Source organism: Pongo abelii, chromosome 18, assembly GCF_028885655.2.
Source record: "Pongo abelii isolate AG06213 chromosome 18, NHGRI_mPonAbe1-v2.0_pri, whole genome shotgun sequence".
NCBI lineage: Eukaryota > Metazoa > Chordata > Mammalia > Primates > Hominidae > Pongo > Pongo abelii.
Genome location: NC_072003.2, coordinates 68,029,081 through 68,046,910, shown reverse-complemented (window position 1 = coordinate 68,046,910; position 17,830 = coordinate 68,029,081). Strand labels below are relative to the sequence as shown.

The 17,830-nt window shown below is 45.9% G+C and overlaps 1 protein-coding gene and 1 non-coding gene across 11 annotated transcripts in view; both read right to left on the bottom strand.

Annotated features, from left to right (window-relative positions):
- The window catches only part of ZFP90 (ZFP90 zinc finger protein), a 36,626-nt gene extending 22,904 nt beyond the window's left edge, over positions 1-13,722 (bottom strand). For 5 of the 10 annotated variants that reach the window (XM_054534038.2, XM_024233447.3, XM_024233448.3 and 2 more), the window contains exons 1-2: positions 13,490-13,722; positions 13,141-13,208 (exon numbers count right to left, since the gene is read on the bottom strand). In XM_054534038.2, coding sequence (XP_054390013.1) covers positions 13,141-13,173 — 33 coding nt within the window. In that variant the 5' untranslated portion in view covers positions 13,174-13,208; positions 13,490-13,722. Of the gene's footprint in view, positions 1-13,140; positions 13,209-13,471 lie in introns of all 10 variants that reach the window. The other 5 variants (XM_024233449.3, XM_054534039.2, XM_009250865.4 and 2 more) reach the window with 3 other exon arrangements.
- A 3,635-nt stretch (positions 13,723-17,357) lies between these two features.
- On the bottom strand, positions 17,358-17,503 carry LOC112129506 (U4 spliceosomal RNA). Its single transcript, XR_002911898.2, has one exon. It is a non-coding gene; the product is annotated as a U4 spliceosomal RNA (small nuclear RNA).
- Between the last annotated feature and the right edge of the window lie 327 nt (positions 17,504-17,830).

Here is a 17,830-nt window from a genome sequence, read left to right as displayed (position 1 = left end):
AAAATAGCACCCCATTCTACATTCACTGTCTTCTTTTTCACAGCCTTTGCCACCTGACATATCATGTTTGTTTACAGTCTATATCCCAAAGCAGAATGTAAACCCCGAGAGCAGGAATACTATTTATTTTCTTTACTGTTGAATCTCCATTGCCTAGAACAGACCTGACATGTAGTAGGTGCTCCACAAATATTTAATACATTTTTCTTTTGAGACAAGGTCTTGCTCTGTTGCCCAGGCTGGAGTGCAGTGGTGCAATCATAGATCACTGCAGCCTTGACCTGCTAGGCCTAGGCAATTTTCCCATTTCAACCTCCTAAGCAGCTGGGACCACAGGTGTGTGCCACCATACTTATTTTATTTTATTTTTTTTATTTTTGTAGAGATAGGATTTCTCTATGTTGCCCAGGCTGGTCTTGAACTTATGGGCTCAAGCAATTCTCCTGTCAGCCTCTCGAAGTGCTGGGATGACAGGTATTAGCCACCATGCCTCATCCACAAATGTTTAATAAATATTTGTCTTGAGATTAAAACTTAGATTCCTCAGTGTGAGCTTCAGAGCCCTTCATGGCCTAGTCCCCTGGGGACCTCCACAGCCCGCACTCTGGCTTCTCCTCCTCTCAGACACTAACATTTGGCCATGCAGAAGAGTTACAGCTCCTTGTAACCAGAACACTCTTTCACCTCGGCAAGCGTTGCTTCAAGTGCTCAGGCTTTCTTTCTCGGCCTGGCTAAGGCTCACTCTTCACTCTTCACCAAGACTTGGTCAAGTTCTCTCCTCTGGGGCCCCATTTGTAGCCCAGGTCTGGGCTGTGTGCCCCTCCCATCCCAGCAGCTCTCCTCCCTGGGCCTCTCTCTAGCACAGCTCATAAGACACTACTACATTCAGGTGTCTGTTATCCAGTGGTCACTCCTACCAAATTGTGCTCCTAGACGGTCAAGACCTTGGCTCAGGCACCTTCAAATTTCCAGAGGCCAGAACCAGTTTGGTACATACCAGATAATCAAAAGTTTGCCAGAGTAAATAGGTAAAATGCACTTTGGTGGAAGTTAGTCACTCTGAGTCAGATCAACTTCAGGGCATTCTCATGCTACAGGTCACACCTTGAACCCTAACAAATGATCCAGTAACACCTTGCAGATAGCTGCTCATCCTTCTTCCAGATATAACAAGACTTCATCATCAACCCCTTTTAAAAACTAACAAAGTGGCTGGACGCAGTGGCTCATGCCTGTAATCCCAGCACTTTGGGAGGCCAAGGCGGGTGGATCACGAGGTCAGGAGATCGAGACCATCCTGGCTAATACGGTGAAACTCCCTCTCTAACAAAAATTTTAAAAAAATTAGCCGGGCACGGTGGCAGGCGCCTGTAGTCCCAGCTACTCAGGAGGCTAAGGCAGGAGAATGGTGTGAACCTGGGAGGCGGAGCTTGCAGTGAGCCGAGATCACGCCACTACACTCCAGCCTGGGCGACAGAGCCAGACTCCGCCTAAATAAAAAAACAAAAACAAAAACAAAAGCCAAAAAGCAACGAACAAAGTTATTAAGAAGTATCACATGTTCCAGACAGGTGCAGTGGCTCATGCCTGTAATCCTAGCACTTTGGGAGGCCGAGGCGGGTGGATCACCTGAGATCAGGAGTTCGAGACCAGCCTGGCCAACATGGCAAAACCCTGTCTCTACTAAAAATACAATTAGCTGGGTGTGGTGGTGGGCGCCTGTAATCCCAGCTACTTGCGAGGCTGAGGCAGGGAGAATTGCTTGAACCCAGGAGACGAAGTTTGCAGTAAGCCGAGACCGTGCCACTGCACTCCAGCCTGGGCAACAGAGCGAGATTCTGTCTCAAAAAAAAAAAAAAAAAAAAAAAAAAGAAGTATCACATGTTCCCTTTCCTTACGCTGACATACAAGAATCTTGGCCAAATGGTTGAGCCCAAAGCAAGGAACTAGGAACAGCATATACTAAGTTAAGAAGACTCAATTTCATGGGCTCCTAAAAAGCTCCATAATGAATAAATGCATAATATCCTTGAGTAGATCTCACACCTCTTGGAGATCCAATTACCTCATCAATAACATGAGTTCCCTGAACTACAGAAATAAAGAGTTTTATGAGCAGATGGGGTGAAAGGGCACTTCCAGAAAGGACATGTACAAATACAGTTTGCCCAATTAGAAAACATCACATTTACGGCAATACAGTGTGGTGTCTCCACTTAAGCACTCAGTGGCCTCTGATACCAGATCGATCATAGTTTAATAAGCCGATAGTTGACAGTGTAACTAACAACGGTGTACAGAGAGAAGAACATCACTGTCAACCTTTGCACACACACAGATTCCTACTGCATCACCATCTGCAGTACTGAAGACTGGAAACCTGGACCTCCTCCTTGACTCTTCATTTTTCCTTTATGCCTTGCAATCACCAAAAGCCTCAGAAATGTCTCCTGAATTCAGTCCCTCGCCTTCATCCTTCAAATCCAGCTGAAATCCTCCCTTGCCAATAACAGCATTAATCCAGGGAATGGCAATCTACAGCCACACAGTCTAATATGGCAGCCACTGGCCACATGTGGCTATTCATTATGTTTTTAAATTAAGGATTTAGATGTTCACCCAATTACAAACTGGTTTTAAATACTAGGAGGAAAAGAAAAAGAGAAAACAAACTTACAAGTCACACTTGCAATGTAGCTAGTCCAAATGGGCATGTGTGATTAAGCAAAATACACACTGGGCCAGGCGCAGTGGCTCACACCTATAATCCCAGCACTTTGGGAGGCGGAGGTGGGTAGATCACCTGAGGTCAGGAGACCACAGGCTGGTTTGAGACCAGCCTGGCCAACATGGAGAAACCCAGTCTCTACAAAAATACAAAAATTAGCTAGGTGTGGTGGCACACACCTGTAATCCCAGGAGGCTGAGGCAGGAGAATGGCTTGAACCCAGGAGGCGGAGGTTACAGTGAGCCAAGATTGCACCACTGCACTCCAGCCTGGGCGACAGAGTGAGATTCTGTTTCAAATAAATAAAATAAAATAAAATACACACTGAATTTCAAAGATTTACTATCAAGGAAAGAATGTAAAATACCTCATTAGTAATTTTAAAATATTTATCACATGTAGAAATGATAATATTCTGGATATATTGTTTTAAACAATATTACTAAAATTAATTTCACCTGTTTCTTTTTATATTGTAGCCACTAGAAAACTTAAAATTACACATAGAATGTGTATTTCTTTGGCACACCACTGTTCTACATTGTTCTAGGTCTCCACCTCAGGCCATCTTTCTCTCAAACGCTGCCTCCTGTCATACACCCCAAGCTTCTGCCACATGGACTCTTTGGCCCAGTAACAACATTTTCTTTTGCGTTTCTTTGCCTTTATACATCCTATTCTGACCATAATGTACTTTCTTCCCTCAGTTCCACAGGAAAAATTCCTAGTCATCCTTGTAGAACCAGTTCACTGTTGCGTTCCCTCCTGAAGCTTCCCCACATCCTCCGTGCTCTCCATCCCCCTTCAGCATTTGGTCCCCATCTCCATTTCAGAACCGTAGCCATCTACTTACATTTTTCTCCCTCAAGATTTTTTTTTTTTTTTTTTTTTTTTTTGAGACGGAGTCCTGCTCAGTTGCCCAGGCTGGAATGCAGTGGTGCGATCTCGGCTCACTGCAAGCTCCGCCTCCCGGGTTCACGCCATTCTCCTGCCTCAGCCTCCCGAGTAGCTGGGACTACAGGCGCCTGCCACCACGCCTGGCTAATTTTTTTTTGTATTTTTAGTACAGACAGGATTTCACCATGTTAGCCAGGATGGTCTCCATCTCCTGACCTCGTGATCCACCTGCCTCGGCCTCCCAAAGTGCTGGGATTACAGGCATGAGCTATCGCGCTCGGCCAAGAGTTTCTTAAACTCCTTTTCATTTCAGTATCTCCAACGCTGCAAGCGGAGAGTGTCCAGAATCACCTGGGCAGCTTTTCTAAATTGTCCATGCATGGAGGGTCCTGCCCAGCATCTTTTAAAAGCTCCTCAGGTGGTTCATTATCAAAGAGCAACAGCTCAGATTTCTTGAACACTCGCTGCTAGACAAGCACTGAACTTGGTCATTTATGTGCACTCTCACCACATTTCCTCACTGAAGCCTTGTCACCACCCCACAGGAAGCAGGCACCACTTCCTGACCGGTTCTGAAGCATGACCCTGGTTAAGAACCACTGCCTGGCACAGAGCAAGCATTCCAAACACGTCTGCTGAGTGAATGGATACAGAATCTGGGTAATTCTCACTGGAGGAAAATGAGGAGTTGTTTCGAGGATTAAAAAAAAATGTGGGTTAGTGAATTAAATTCTTGGATTATAAAAAGCAGAGGCAAACAGAAAAATGAGGGCATTAACTGCCAAATCGAAGGCTGGTTCCTCTTAAGCATCAGCCAAATAGAAAAACCTCTGATAAATCTAGTAAGAAGAAATTTTTAAAATATGAACTTAAAGATAGGAGGATAAGGCCGGGCACGGTGGCTCATGCCTGTAATCCCAGCACTTTGGGAGGCCGAGGCGGGCGAATCACCTGAGGTCGGGAGTTTGAGCCCAGCCTGACTAACATGGAGAAACCCCATCTCTCACTAAAAATACAAAATCAGCTGGGTGTGGAGGCGCATGCCTGTAATCCCAGCTACTCAGGAGGCTGAGGCAGGAGAATTGCTTGAACCTGGGATGCGGAGGTTGCGGTGAGCCGAGATTGTGCCACTGCACTCCAGCCTGGGCAATAAGAGCAAAACTCCATCTCAAAAAAAAAAAAAAAAAAAAAAAAAGATAAACAAAACAGTGAAATACACAATAGTGTGTTAAGAAATGCAAAAAATCTTAACAAAAAAATTTTAAATTCTAAACTACTGATGTTTACACAAAAAAGCAGAAAACTTTATAATTGAGGAGGAAATAGAGAAAATTGTTGCCAGACCATCTTGTCTATAATTGAGGAGGAAATAGAGAAAATTGTTGCCAGACCATCTTGTCTATAAAAATCCTGAGTCTAAATGTTTTACAGGTAAATTCTTTCAAAAGACAGAAAAAGGTGAAAAGCAATCTGAATGTTTCTACAAATGAAGGATAAGCATGACACCAAAACCTGTCCAAGAGAGTGCTTTCTCTCTCGTGTCTATTTCCCTTAGTAATACAGATGTTAAAAAATGATCAACTGGGCCAGACGCGGTGGCTCACACCTGTAATCCCAGCACTTTGGGAGGCTGAGGCAGGTGGATCACTTGAGGTCAGAAGTTTGAGACCAGCCTGACTGACATGGTGAAATCCCATCTCTACTAAAAAATCAAAACTAGCCAGACATGGTGGTACACGCCTGTAATCCCAGCTACTTGGAAGACTGAGGCAGGAGAATCGCTTGAACCCAGGAGGTGGAGGTTGCAGTGAGCTGAGATTGCACTCCAGCCTGGGCAACAAGAGCAAAACTCTATCTCAAAAAAAAAAAAAAAAAAAAAAAAGATCAACTGTATTTTGAAAAACTTATGTATTGTAACCAAGTGGAATTTTACCCCAGCATTATGTATAATAGTAAAAATTTCAGAAACAACCTAAATGTTCTCTGAGAAATGGCTAACTTTTGGTGCATTCATACAAAGCAATATAATATAGTCATTAAAACTGATTTTAAACAACAACAACAAAAAGAATCCTCATAAAACTTATATGAAATTTAAAATATGTTAAAATTAAAAATGCTTAAGGGGAAAAACATGCATAAGGAGAAAAGGAAATTCATCAAAACAAATACAGAGGTCCTAAGGAAGAGGGATCATAAATGACTTTTTCTATCAAAAAGTCCAGATTATTAAGCAATTAATACCCAGAATATATAGAGAACTCCTAAAAATCCAACAAAAAAACAATTCAAAAATGGGCCAGGAACTTGAATAAACATTTCTCCAAAGAAGACATACAAAGATGTTCAAAAACACTAATTAGTAGAGAAATGCAAATCAAAACTACAATGAGATATCACCTCACACAGGTTAGGATGGCTACTATCAAGACAAAACAGAAAATAACAAGTGTTGGGGGGATGTGGAGAAATTGGAACCATTTGTGCACTGTCGTTAAGAATGTAAAAAGGTACAGCTGCTATGGAAATCGTATGGTGGTTCCGGAAAAAAATTACCGTCTTATGACCCCGCAATTTCTCTCTGGGTATACAACCAAAAGAATTCAAAGTCGGGTCTCAAAGAGATATCTGTACCCCCACGTTCAATAGTTCAGTGCCTCATGTTCACGTTCAGTGCCATAGAAGCATTATTCACAATAGCTAAACATGTAAACAACCCAAGTGTCTATCAACGGATGAATGGATAAGCAAAATGGAATTGTATTTAGCCTTAGAAAGGCTTTTATTTTAAAGCACTGTATTCAGACTTTAAAAGAAAGAAAATTCTGATATATGCTACGACTTAGATAAATCTTGAAGACATTACAATAAGTGAAATAAGTCAGCCACAAAAAGATACATACTGTATGATTTTGGCTAGATGTGGTGACTCAGGCCTGTAATCCCAGCATTTTGGGAGGCTGAGGTGGGCAGATCACTTGAGGTCAGGAGTTCGAGACCAGCCTGGCCAACATGATGAATCCCCGGCTCTACTAAAAACACAAAAAATTAGCTGGGCATGGTGGCGCAATGCCTGTAGTCCCACCTCTCAGGAGGCTGAGGCAGAACTGCTTGAACCCAGGAGGCTAAGGCAGAACTGCTTGAACCCAGGAGGCTGAGAATGCAGTGAGCCGAGATTGTGCCACTCACTCCAGCCTGGGTGACAGAGCAAGACTCCGTCTTAATAAAAAACAAAACAAAACAAAACATACTGTTTTATTCCACTTATATGAGATAGAGTAGTCAAAATCATAGAGATAGAAAGCAGAATGGTAGTTGCAAGGGCTGGAAGAAGAAAGAATGAAGAGTTATTGTTTAATGGATTACAGCGTTTTCAGTTTTACAAGATGAAGAGTTTTGAAGATGGATAGTGGTGATGGTTGCATTACATATGAATGTATTTAATACCACTGAACTGTACACTTAAAATTAGTTAAGATTGTCTGCATATTTTATCACAATTTTTAAAAATTGAAAAAGATTATATCAAAGGTAAAAAGTCTCTAATATTATATATGCTCACATACTTTAATAAAATACACTTTGTTTTGAGTCAGAGTCTTGCTGTGTCGCCCAGGCTGGAGTGCAGTGGTGCAATCTCGGCTCACTGCAACCTCCACCTCCTGGGCTCAAGCGATTCTCATGTCTCAGCCTCCCAAGTAGCTGGAATTACAGGCGTGTGCCGCCACACCTGGCTAATTTTTGTATTTTTAGTAGAGATGGGGTTTTACTATGTGGCCCAGGCTGGTCTCAAACTCAGGCAATTCGCCCGTCTCGGCCTCCCAAAGTGCTGGGATTACAGGTGTGAGCCACTGTACCCGGCCGTAAGATATATTTTAATAAAAGTAATACAACACGGAAAAGTAAGGAAAATCATCTTATTTTTGAAAGTTTTTTTTTTGAGATGGAGTCTTGCTCAGTCACCTAGGTTGGAGTGCAGTGGCATGATCTCTGCACAAATTATATTTTCCAGTCACAATTAGCCCATTTTATTTTCTGATAAAATGATTACATGAAACAATGTGATCTGCACTGAACAGTTTTAAAAAAATTTGTCTTTGGGATGTTAGGATGTCAAAACCTGTTCCTCTGAGAACTGTTTCAGGCCAGGCGCAGTGGCTCACGCCTGTAATCCCAGCACTTTGGGAGGCTGAGGTGGGCGGATCATGAGGTCAGGAGATCAAGACCATCCTGGCTAACATGGTGAAACCCCGTCTCTACTAAAAATACAAAAAATTAGCTGGGCGTGGTGGCACGCGCCTGTAGTCCCAGCTACTCTGGAGGCTGAGGCAGGAGAATCGCTTGAACCCAGGAGGTGGAGGTTGTAGTGAGCCGAAATCACACCACCGCACTCCAGCGCAACAGAGTGAGACTCCATCTCAAAAAAAAAAGGAAAAAAAAAGGTGTTCACAGGTGCTATGGGCACACACAGGAGCGGTACCTAACCTTACACAGGGGAAGGTGCAATCTGATCTGAGGCTTAGAGACTACCTCCTGTCAGCTCAGGGCGAAGCTGAGAAGGGGAACCTCTGGACAGAGGGAGCTCAGACATCCTTGACCACAAACATCCTGACCTGATTCAGCAAGTGGTCTGGTTTCCCCTGGTGGCCCCAGGAGCATCTTGTCTGAGTTTGGGTGACCTAAGCCAGGTTTTGCTGGGTCTGTTCACACTGATGATCTAACCAGAGCTTTTGTAATCCAGAGTCAACAGAGACCAGGCCCTGACCCCTCCTCCCAATTTCCCCTCTATCAAGGAAATCTCTTCTCTAACATGAAGAGATCTGGTCTCCATATGCAGCATTTTTCTTATACAACTTCCCTCATTTCTCTTTTCTATTTTTTTTTTTGAGATGGGATCTCTCTCTGCTGCCCAGGCTGGAGTGCAGTAGTGCAATCATGGCTCACTGTAGCCTCAAACTCCTGAGCTTAAGTGATCCTCTCACCTCAGCCTCCCAAGTGGCTAGGACTATAGGTGTGTGTGCCACCACACCTAGCTTAAAACTTCTCTCATTTCTTACTGTTCTGGTGGCTTCAACTTGAAGAATGGCAAATGCCTTTTTTGTTTCCTAACTAAAAATGTAGTACACACGTGATGAAAAAGAGGCCAGCCAGTGTGGTGGCTCACACCTGTAATCCCAGCATTTTGGGAGGCCAAGGCGGGTGGATCACTTGAGGTCAGGAGTTCAAGACCAGTCTGGCCAACATAGTGAAACCCCATCTCTAGTAAAAATACAAAAAATTAGCCGGGCATGGTGGTGCACACCTGTAATCCCAGCTACTTGGGAGGCTGAGGCAGGAGAATTGCTTGAACCTGGGAGGCAGAGGTTGCAGTGAGACGAGATTGCGCCACTGCACTCCAGCCTGGGTGACAGAGCAAGACTCCACCTCAAAAAAAAAAAAAAAAAAAAAAGGCAGGCCAGACACAGTGGCTCACGCGTATAATCCCAGCACTTTGGGAGGCTGAGGCAGGCAGATCATGAGGTCAGGAGATCGAGACCATCCATCCTGGTCAACATAGTGAAACCCTGTCTCTACTAAAAATACAAAAATTAGCGGGGCATGGTGGCGCATGCCTGTAATCCCAGCTACTCGGGAGACTGAGGCAGGAAAATCGCTTGAATCAGGGAGTCGGAGGTTGCGGTGAGCCAAGATCATGCCACTGCACTCTAGCCTGGCAACAGAGCAAGACTCCGTCTCAAAAAAAAAAAAAAAAAAGAAAGAAAAGGCAAATAAGGATGCATAATGTTTACATAGACATTGCTACTAACAATCCTATAGATACATAGCTACATCTATGTAAACATTCTAAATGGGTATCCCGGCTCCTCCATCTCTGCTCCCAGTCCCATCCTGCTTCAGGTGGAGCCAGTCCAGGAATTTGTTAACTATGTTCAGGGGAAAGGTCCCACTCATCAAAACACCTCTCCAAAGGAACTATTATCAAATATAATATCAAACTCTTTCTCCTAGGATTCATCATTCATGGCAATCTTTTAAAAAATCTAAGAAGTTGTATTAGTTCCCTGCCCCAAATCATCAGCTCAAGCTACACTGGCCTCTTTGCTGCTCCTTGAATACACCAGACACACATCTTGCCGCTAGGCTGTTCCCTCTGCCCAGAGCACTCTTCCCCTAGACATCAACTCCCTCATCGCCTTCAAGTCTGCTCAGGTGTCACCATCTTAATAAGGATAAGGCTTACCCTGACCACATCATTTTAAATTGCACCCCGACTACAAACCCCCCACCTCCCCACTCAGTCCCCCTTACCTTTCTCTACCTTTTTTCCCTCTTGAGATACTACTGCCTTCTAGGATACCATACAATTTATTTATTTACTGAATTCTTCTGTCTGCCCTCTCTAGAATATAAGCTCCTTGAGAGCAGAGTCCTTTCTAATTTTGTTCACTGAAGTATCCCAACTGCCTAGAAAAGTGCCTGACACATCATAGGGCTCAATGACTACCTGGTGAATGAGTAGATGAATGAATAATCAATGAATGAATTACAAGGCCAAAAAGAACAAGTCCAAACTCCTTCTATTCTCCTCCACCCACTGCCAGCAGCCCACAGCTGATGTTACAAAGAAAATGCTTTAATGAACATGCACCACCATCTTCTTGCCTCCCAACTCCCTCGATTCACCAAGTCAATCAGCTCTACCCTCTCCCTTTTGTTTTTTGGGGTTTTTTGTTTTGTTTTTTTGAGATGGAGTCTCACTCTGTCACCTAGGCTAGAGTGCAGTGGCGGGATCTTGGTTCACTGCAACCTCCACCTCCCAGATTCAAGCGATTCTCCTGCCTCAGCCTCCCTAGTAGCTGAGACTACAGACGCCCATCACCATGCCTGGCTTTGTATTTTTAGTGGAGACACAGGGTTTCACCATATTGGCCAGGCTGGTCTCGAACTCCTGACCTCAAGTGATCCGCCTGCCTCGGCCTCCCAAAGTGCTGGGATTACAGTCCCCTTTTGTTTTCACCTGCTTAGACTCTGCTCCTATTCAAAGGTGAAAACTCCACTGGCTTCTTCCCACCAGCAGAATATCCTGGCCCCTCTTAACTCCAAGCAGCCTCTGGACCTCTGCAACACTTGCACCAGCTCTCTTGTGCTCTACTTCTGCAGGAGACTGTCTGCTCCCACTAAATTAACTTTATAGTTAAGCAGTCACAGGACTCATTACTAATCTTTGCATTCCCCTGAGGGTCATGCTCAGAGAAGGGGAACCACCGCTAAAGGGAAATTTCTGCCTGAAAAACCCCGTTTAGGACCAGTGTTCTGTTTTGTCCTTCATCCCTGGTTATCATCTGCAGCCTGAGTTAGATAACCCACGTGGACATCATCAGGCCATCCAATGAGAATGCAACTGAGCCAGGGTGTTCAGGGAACGTAGCTTGAAAAGTCAAGTTTACAGTGGTCCTTAAAATTCACTGCTCAGAACATGAATCCACTTTCACCACTAAAAAGGTATCCTCCCACTATGGAAAAGACCAGAGTCCCTGATGAGGTGTTAAGTCATCTAATTCTCACAAGCCTATGGAGGACACTTTGCATGTAAAGGGGATAACGATCATGATGTGCTCTGGCTCTCCTCAAACCAAGTAACTGTCTTGTTTTAGTACTGTCAGGTGTCTTACTCCTTAAGGCTCATCCCTGTAAAACAGAAACATATAATAAGAAGTAAATATATATATATCTATTAGAAAAGGCAGGCCAGGCCCGGTGGCTCACGCCTGTAATCCCAGAACTTTGGGAGGTCAGGAGATCCAGACCATCCTGGCCAAAATGGTGAAACCCTGTCTTTACTAAAAATACAAAAATTAGCTGGGCATGGTGGCACACGTCCAGCTGTGGTGGCTCACACCTGTAATCCCAACACTTTGGGAGGCTGAAGCGAGCAGATCACTTGAGCTTAGGAGTTCAAGTCCAGCCTGTTGAAACCCCATCTTTACAAAAAATACAAAAATTAGGCCAGGCATGGTGGCTCACATCTGTAATCCCAGCACCTTGGGAGGCCAACATGGGTGGATCAATTGAGGTCAGGAGTTCGAGACCAGCCTGGCCAACATGGTAAAACCCTGACTCTACTAAAATACAAAAAAATTAGCCGGGTGTGGGGGTGTACTGTAATCCCAGCTACTAGGAAGGCAGAGGCAGGAGAATCACTTGAACCCAGGTGGTGGAGGTTACAGTGAGCCGAGATCATGCCACTGCACTTCAGCCTGGGTGACAGAATGAGACTCTGTCTCAAAAAATAAAATAAACAAAAAAATACAAAAATTAGCCGGGCAGGGTGGCGTGCACCATGGCAGAGGTTGCAGTGAGCCAAGATTATGTCACTGTACTCCAGACTGGGTGACAGAGAGAGACCCTGTCTCAAAAAAAAAAAAAAAAAAAAAAAGCATGGTGTATTGTATGCTTAATTCACTGTAAACTGCTCTTTTGAAGGACATTATTAAGTTGGTGTTTTTATCTTTTAAACTTTTTTTTTTTTTTTTTGCAGAGTCAGAGTCTCACTATGTTGCCCAGGCTGGTCTCAAACTCCTGGGGCTTAAACGATCCTATTGCCTCAGCTTCCCAAAGTGCTGGAATTACAGGTGTGACCCACTGTACCTGGCAACTTGGTATTTTTATTTGAATTGATCTTGATGTCTCACACACCTAGCAACTACAATCTGTCATTTTTCCTTAATTCTAAAGAGAGTGTAGATTCAAAGATACAGATACCATCTGGATCTTGATGTATTTTCACCAATATGTAAATCAATGGATAACCTTAGAGTTGTGACGCTTCTAGAAAATGCCCCCTCTGCCACAAGAATAAATGAGTTCACGAATCAGCCTCACATTAATTAAGGTGAAGGCTGGACTTCTGGCGGTGGGGAGTGGTGTGCTCTATTACATTTTTGTTAAAGCAGAAAAGGACACAAAAAGCTCTGGGAGAATCAGCCCTGGTTTTGTTTTTGGTTGTTTTTTATTTTGTTTTGTTTTTGCCTCCTTGCCCAAGAAAGCCCATCTCCAGCCTCTTCCTAGACATGTTCTAACCAGGCTTCTACGGCCCCTTACGGACTCTCTATTGGCCCTGGGTCAGAAGCTGGGGCTCCTCTCTTCCTCACTTGCCGACAGTCACTTCCTCCTCTACAGTGTTCCATCCTGTCACCCCACTCTCTCCATTTCTTACTGACGAGAGTTCAAAAAACTGGCGTGGCATTCAGGACTCTCAAAACTGACACTTCCCAAAGCATCCAATCTCAACTCCTCCCACAAGATCGCACCACACTGGCCCTCTCTATCCCACAGAGCAGCCTCCCCTTTGGGAATCCAGCTCCCCAAAGCCTGGGGTTTTGCAAGGCTAGGAGGCTCCGATCGAGCCAAGCAAGCAAGGGAGTCGCCAGGCCGAGAACAATGACTGCTCCAAACACCTTGGGAAATGGGACGGATGGATGAGATGCCCAGGAGGTTAGGAACGCGTTGCTCACCTGGGGCGCGGCCGTCGGAGGCCTCGGGGCCATTCCTGCCTCGCCAGGGCCCGGCTCCGGGGCAGGAGCTGGGGAGAAAGGACAGGGCCCACTCACCCCGCTGCAACACCGACCCCACCCCACCCCGCCCCACCTCCGCCCCAAACCACATCTCCAGCGGAGATGGTGGCGAGGACCGCGGAACCAGCCCGGGCCTGCCGCTCTCCATCCCCGAAATGAAAGGCTCGGCGGCCTCCCGGACACCCCCTCCGGCCACGCCCAGTCCCCTTCGCAAGGTGGTGGGCGAGGCCCGGCTGACACCCGCCAAACCCAGGAGGGGTGCCGCCCAGACCCGCGCACTCAGAATCACCGCCTCTGGGGGACTCCAGATTTCGCGACCTCCGGCCCACCCAGAGCCTCGGGCAGCTCCTCCCGCCCCCGCCGCAGGCTCGGTTATCTCCAATCCTGATCTGCGGAGGGGCCGCCCAAAGGGGCCTCAGCCGCACCGGGGTCGGACAATGGCCGCAGCGGCGGGGCAGAGCCGGAAGTGCGCCTGCGCACGCGGCGCCTTGCTCCCGCAACCCCGGGTCCGCGCCGGGCGCGCGAACTACACTTCCCAGAGGCCCGCGCGCGCGCGAGCCCCGCCTAGGCGGCCTCCGAAGGCGCGTTAGGGACCCCTGCGAGGGCCGAGGGAGGCGGCCAGTGTGGCTCGAGTGTGCGTGTCCCAGTATTCCACAGTCACTGTCCGCCTCCTCTGTGCAAGGGGCTTGTTGCCAGCTGAGGGATCGGCCGGGAAAGACCCTGGTTTCGGGGAGCAAGCGTACGCCCCTTTGGACGAGGCTGACGATAAAAACGCAAACATGTCAACAAGATAATGTCAGGTCCTGACTTCAGCTGTAACAGTGACACAGGAAGGGAGTGACACAGCGTCAGAGGGTGGGGCATTTGCATCTTCATCAAAAGGCAATTTTCCATTTCTCGTTTCAGAGAAAAGAGAAACTTCGGATAAATCTGTGGCCTCCTGAGCAATGTGCAAAGGCAGACCTACTGCCGTGTTATTTCATTACTTCGTAGACCCTTACGCAGGATTTTGTGTTTGGGACAGGCCAACAGTGATGGAAGTTTTTTCTTTCTTTCTTTCTTTTTTTTTCTGAGACGGAGTTTCGCTCTTGTTGCCCAGGCTGGAGTGCAATGGTACGATTTTGGCTCACCGCAGCCTCCGCCTCCCGGGTTCCAGCGATTCTCCCGCCTCAGCCTCCCGAGTAGCTGGGATTACAGGCATGCGATGCGTCACCACGCCCGTCTAATTTTGTATATTTAGTAGAGACGGGTTTTCTCCATGTTGGTCATGCTGGTCTCGAACTCCCAACCTAAGGTGATCTGCCCGCCTCGGCCTCCCAAAGTGCTGGGATTACAGGCATGGGCAACCACGCCCGGCCCGATGGAAATTTTCAACACAAAGATAGGTCAACTTTTAGATACAGCTATGAGGTTTATGTAATTATGTCTTATGTATCACAGACATTCAGGCTACATTTCCTAGATTTCAGCTTGATTTCTTAGCATTAGAGCATCGCATACCAACATGGTAGAAAATGACTGCAACAAAATGTTCCTGATGTCACACTGCTTTATCAAAAATATGAACATTCAAAAATAAATGCTTTATGCCTGGTGCAGTGGCTCAAGCCTGTGATCCCAGCACTTTGGGAGGATGAGGCTGGCGGATCACCTGAGGTCAGGAGTTCGAGACCAGCCTGACCAACATGGAGATAACTCGTCTCTACTAAAAATACAAAATTAGCCAGGTGTGGTGGCGCATGCCTGTAATCCCAGCTACTCAGGAGGCTGAGGCAGGAGAATCGCTTGAATCCGGGAGGCGGAGGTTGTGGTGAGCCGAGATTGCACCACTGGACTCCAACCTGGGCAACAAGAGCAAAACTCCATCTCAAACAAAACAAAACAAAAAAGGGAGAAAATTTCCATCACTGTTGGCTTGTCCCAAACACAAAATCCTGTGCAAGGGGCTAACAAGTAATGAAATAACACGTCAATAGCACAGGAAGGCTGAGGATGGAGGAGCCCAGGAATTAAAAGACCAGCTTGGGCAACATGGCAAAACCCCGTCTCTACAAAAAATACAAACATTAACTGGTTGCAATAGTGTGTGCCTGTGGTCCCAGCTACTTGGGAGGCTGAGGTGGGAAGATCGTTTGAACCCGGGAAGCAGAGGTTGTGGTGGGCTATGATTTCACCACAGCACTCCGGCCTGGGCGACAAAGCAAGACTCTGTCTAAAAAAATATATAAAAATTAATGAATGCTTTCTATCACTGCTTTGTGAATATAGTGCTCTGGAATTAGCAGAACGCATAATTCACAAGTATGAATTAGAGTGGACTGGGAGGCCTCTCTGAGGCAAGTGACTTAGTAGCTGCAACTTAAGGCAACTGCAGGCTGGGCATGGTGGCTCACACCTGTAATCCTAGCACTTTGGGAGGCTGAGGGGGGGCGGATCACTTGAGGTCAGGAGTTCGAGACCAGCCTGGCCAACATGGTGAAACCCCATCTCTACTAAAAATACAAAAATTAGCAGGGTGTGGTGGTGTGTGCCTGTAGTCACAGCTACTTGGGAGGCTGTAGCAGGGGAATCGCTTGAACCCTGGAGGTGGGGGTTGCAGTGAGCCAAGATTGCACCACTGCACTCCAACCTGGGTGAGAGATGGAGACTCTGTCTCAAAAAAAAAAAAAAAAAAACCCAACAACAACAACAAAACAACTGCAGGTGCATAAGGGGAAAAGAATTCCAGGCTGAAGAAACTGAAGGTGCAAAAGCTCTCAGATGGGAACAAGCTTTGTGTGCTTAGGAACAGATAGATGCCTAATGTACCTTAGCAGAGTGAGGGGTAAGAGAGTGAGCAGAGCAGAGGTAGGGCAGGTAGACTGGGGCTTGATGGAACAAGGCTTTGGAGGTTGTGATGAGGGGTATGGATTTTATTTTGAGAGTGATGAGAGCCATTGGCTTAGTAACAGCAGTGGAGTCACTTATTACTATGAGAGAATAAGAGGAATTTTTCCTACTGTCCCAGAATTGGTAACCAGGACTCAGAGTTGAGGATTAAGTTCTGCATTCTAAGGAAAGATGAAAACATTTGGGGTGAGAACCTCTCAGGTCTTATCAAAGGAAGCTGGGTGCTGAATTCTGAATTTGCTGTTACTATTAACCATTGACACAATGCCACCCCTCTTTTCCCAGGCTATATAAGAGTATGATGGGAAAGAAAAGGAAAAACCCGTATCCAGGCACAGTGGCCTGTAATTCCCAAACTTTGGGAGGCTGAGGAGGGAGGACCGCTTGAGCCTAGGCGTTCCAGACCATCCTGGGCAACATAGTGAGACCTTGTTTCTACAATAGTAATAATAATAATGCCAGGTGTGGTGGCATGCCGGTAGTCCCCAACTACTGGGGAGGCTGAGGTGGGAGAATCAGCTTGAGATAGGGGAGGTTGAGGATGCAGTGAGCTGAGATCGTGCCACTGTACTCCAGCTTGGGTGACAGAGCAAGACCCTCTCTCAAAAGAAAGAAAAAGAATTCCTCAGATGAGCAAGCCTTCCACCTAGTGTGGAAGGCAGTGTTCACCCCCACTCCCACTTGCAAGATGAATGTGAGAAAGAGCACTCAAACACTGAGCCTACCCAGGAGCGCGGAGGTTTTAAAAACTGCACTGCTACCTCCCAGAGAAAAGGGAAAGAGAACAACGCTGTTTGTAACGAGAACAACCTGAATTTCTGCTGCTTGTGTAGAAAGTGCATGTACTGGAAAATAATTGGGCTTTTAGCCCCCGGGGAAAGGTGTGCAGTTCACAATAGTAAGAGGCTGTGGAATTAACTGGGTGTGAGAAGAAGCTCACACCCATTTGGAGACTGAAGGAAGCTGAAGCAGAGCCGGGTGTTCCAAGTCAGGTATCTATTGATTTCCTCTAAGGAACTCACAGATGCACTTCTGCTTCTGGGAGTGTGGCTCAGCAACTTTAATGCTGGATAAAATAACTTAAAGATCTTTTAAAATGTATCGATGAGCTAGAAAATTGGTAAGGAATACAGAGAAACCCAAACCCAAACAAAATGAATAACTTAGAGAGTAGTAGGCAGAACGTGGAACGCTAGCTTTCACCTGGGAATCATTTGCCAAATGAGGCAAACTTGAGCTTTGTTTTTCTTTCTTTTTTTTTTCTTCAGTCTCCATAGAGACTATCAAAAATTAAATTGCCAATGCCTAGTATAGTTCAAGTCATTATGGCAGTGTGTTGGGAAAAGTTTTCAATTAGCAATAATTGTGCCTCGGATAAACCTCATTGGTTACGATACTGCCACTGCACAAAGGTAAGAGCTTTGTGTTTCATAGTCCTGTAGGCACAAGAGCCAAGTGACAAAACCCAGACCCCATCCAAAGTAGGGTATCTAATAGGAGACACTCCCCACCACCCAATAAAAATTGGGCCTCCATAGATGAATACTCACTCCCATGGTAGAGACTGCAAGGTAAATTACCTGTTTCAAACTTTGACAATGAGTAGGGGGGTTGGTGGAGGTGGTTGGTGGATATCTTTCCTGAGAATTTGTAACCAAAGCTGGTTCCTATGTGGAATTACAGCCTGTATACACAGTCCCTGGGTGGTCCAAAAAACTGCAAGCTGAGAATGTAGTTTAAA